The 2,273-nt window shown below is 39.5% G+C and overlaps 1 protein-coding gene across 1 annotated transcript; it reads right to left on the bottom strand.

The window, feature by feature from the left end:
* Window positions 1-382: 382 nt before the first annotated feature.
* On the bottom strand, window positions 383-2,273 carry LOC145435594 (uncharacterized). Its single transcript, XM_080312879.1, has 3 exons — window positions 1,944-2,273; window positions 1,567-1,719; window positions 383-451 (listed from the first exon to the last, which is right to left on the bottom strand). Exons 1-3 carry the CDS (start codon window positions 2,178-2,180, stop codon window positions 383-385), a joined length of 459 nt encoding a protein of 152 aa, XP_080169005.1. The 5' UTR covers window positions 2,181-2,273.

The following is a 2,273-nucleotide window of genomic DNA, read 5'->3' as shown; positions in this document are numbered from 1 at the left end:
TGCTGGTGACGTCATATCTTGTGATAAGATTGTTGATATACAATCTTCCCAATTCTCTACTAGTTGATGAGGAATACCCTAATGAGTGTCAGCCAAAAATATTTTGTTTCATTTCAATAATAAATATACTATTCAATTGTATTGTTCTGTACCTCCAAGAAGCCCCTGTCGATTTTTATGGTATTCTGTAATTGTTGCACTGTGCATTCTTTGTAGTCATCTTCTCAGAGACTAATTAATTGATGCGAACTTGATTTAAAGCCACTTGTTTGACTGCTTGCTATTTCAGTTCACCACTGCTTTAATGTATCACTTCAACTTGATTGATTCTTTAACTCAAAATGTCTTCACACAGTAGAACTTGCGACGAGTTGGTACGCCTTTAGCTAGCATCGTCATCAATGTCAGGGTAAGGCTGTGACAAGATATGCACTTGTTCTGTATTCCCGTCCTGAAATATTTCATAAAATCATTAAAAGCGAACATGACATAATCAGTCAAAATACCAGCAATTCCGGAAACCTGTGCAATACACATTTCAAATACTGACAACTACATTATATGCAAAGGCACAAAATGTATGACGATTAAACAACAATGGACACCACCAACACAGAATATTCAGCATATCAGTAGCATACAAATATGAGATCACAAATCGAGTCGTAGTGATCTACTCGCACTCAATGACTATTTCCTAAGTAGCACCAGAAGCCTGTGTAGCTATAAAACCTGCGGATGGATGCACAACACGCGACTCATATGCTGATAGCCGTACTGCTGAGCCGGCTAAAAGCAACACAATTATTGATAGTCCTATTGCTGGTGATCGCAGCGTCCAAATTTAAAATGTATGGGCTTAGTCGAAAAAGCCAGTGTCACATTGATTCATAAATACAAATTAAAATATGGCAAGGGCAACAAAACCAACCATTATTAGTCATCAAAGTATGAAAATTAGCATTGTTCAGAACAATCGGTCAACGCAATTGCCCATTGTGTTGCGGCGCTCCTACTTTTCGGAACAATAGGCATTGACAGCTATTTGAAAAGATTTTATTGCCCTGGCGAGATTTTAATTTGTATTCACGGCACAAGCAAATCTAACGGCTCAGTGAAATTGGTCTACGTCACACTTTCCATTTGGTCAAAGGCAATTTGACGGCCATTTTTGACTGGCTTGTGCAGCAATAAATTTGATGAAAGGGTATTAATTGAAATCTACCACTGCACTGCTGGCAAAAATATAAATTTTATTGTGCTCGTGGTCCCGGAATCTCAAAATCAGCCTCGAATGGTGCATTGTAGCACAGTTTAGTATTGTGACACAACCATGTCATGCCGTCTGGGAGCAGGTGAGAAGCAGAGCAAACTTATTGGCTATTGTTGCGCAACCGATTGAGCGTTAACACTCTCACTCACTCACTCTCGCGCACTTGCTTGGGAAGTGACGTAGACCAATTTCACTGAGCCGTGAGATTTGCTTATGCTTGTGTCTACACCATATAGGACATTATGATTAAACAATTTATAGATTACAAACATGTTCAACTTACGATATACGACCTTGTACAAACTCAGTGTGCACAGAGTTTTCTTCTTCCCACTTCTGCCCTTCAGACTGAATTTGCACCAAACGTTGTCGGTTGCAACTCTGTGAAGTATTTTTTTTACAGACTCATTCAGAGTAGACCCCCCGAGTGGATTCATGGCTGATACCTGAAAAATTATTAAAAGTTGACACATCCTCATGAAGGTGCCATAAAAAATCTATGCGACAAGGTTCATCTGCATCATAATACCAAGGGTATTTTTTTTATGACAATGAAATGTGAAATTATTACTGGGACGCACAAGGATACGATGAATATCAAGCGATCACAAGATGCGATATTATACTTACATCATATAAGAAAAGTCTGAATTACATCCTATTCATTTACCATTCCCCTCTGTTTTGCGATGGTATCCAGCTCATCCGCGACGAAGCATTCTAGTTTTACAGCATCCTCAAATGGTGTTGGGATGATGTCTTCAATAAGCGTTACGCTTGTTCTGTGGTCGTCATTAGATACTTGGGACCGGTTGGCAGACTGCAGTATCTGTGTGAGTAGTTTTTCGTTCCTCTTCAGTCGAGCGGTGATGGAATCCAGTCGAGTTACGATGGAGCCGACGTCCATATTTGACGAACTGGTGTCTACGTCTTCAATCAAAGTAGAGCTCAATGGGGTATCTGCACAAATGAATATATTACATCAGATTACAAAACTATA

This window comes from Botryllus schlosseri, chromosome 3 (assembly GCF_051294905.1).
Source record: "Botryllus schlosseri isolate E-star chromosome 3, Bs_hap1, whole genome shotgun sequence".
Classification (NCBI taxonomy): Eukaryota; Metazoa; Chordata; class Ascidiacea; order Stolidobranchia; family Styelidae; genus Botryllus; species Botryllus schlosseri.
This window is presented reverse-complemented; position numbering and strand designations above follow the sequence as displayed.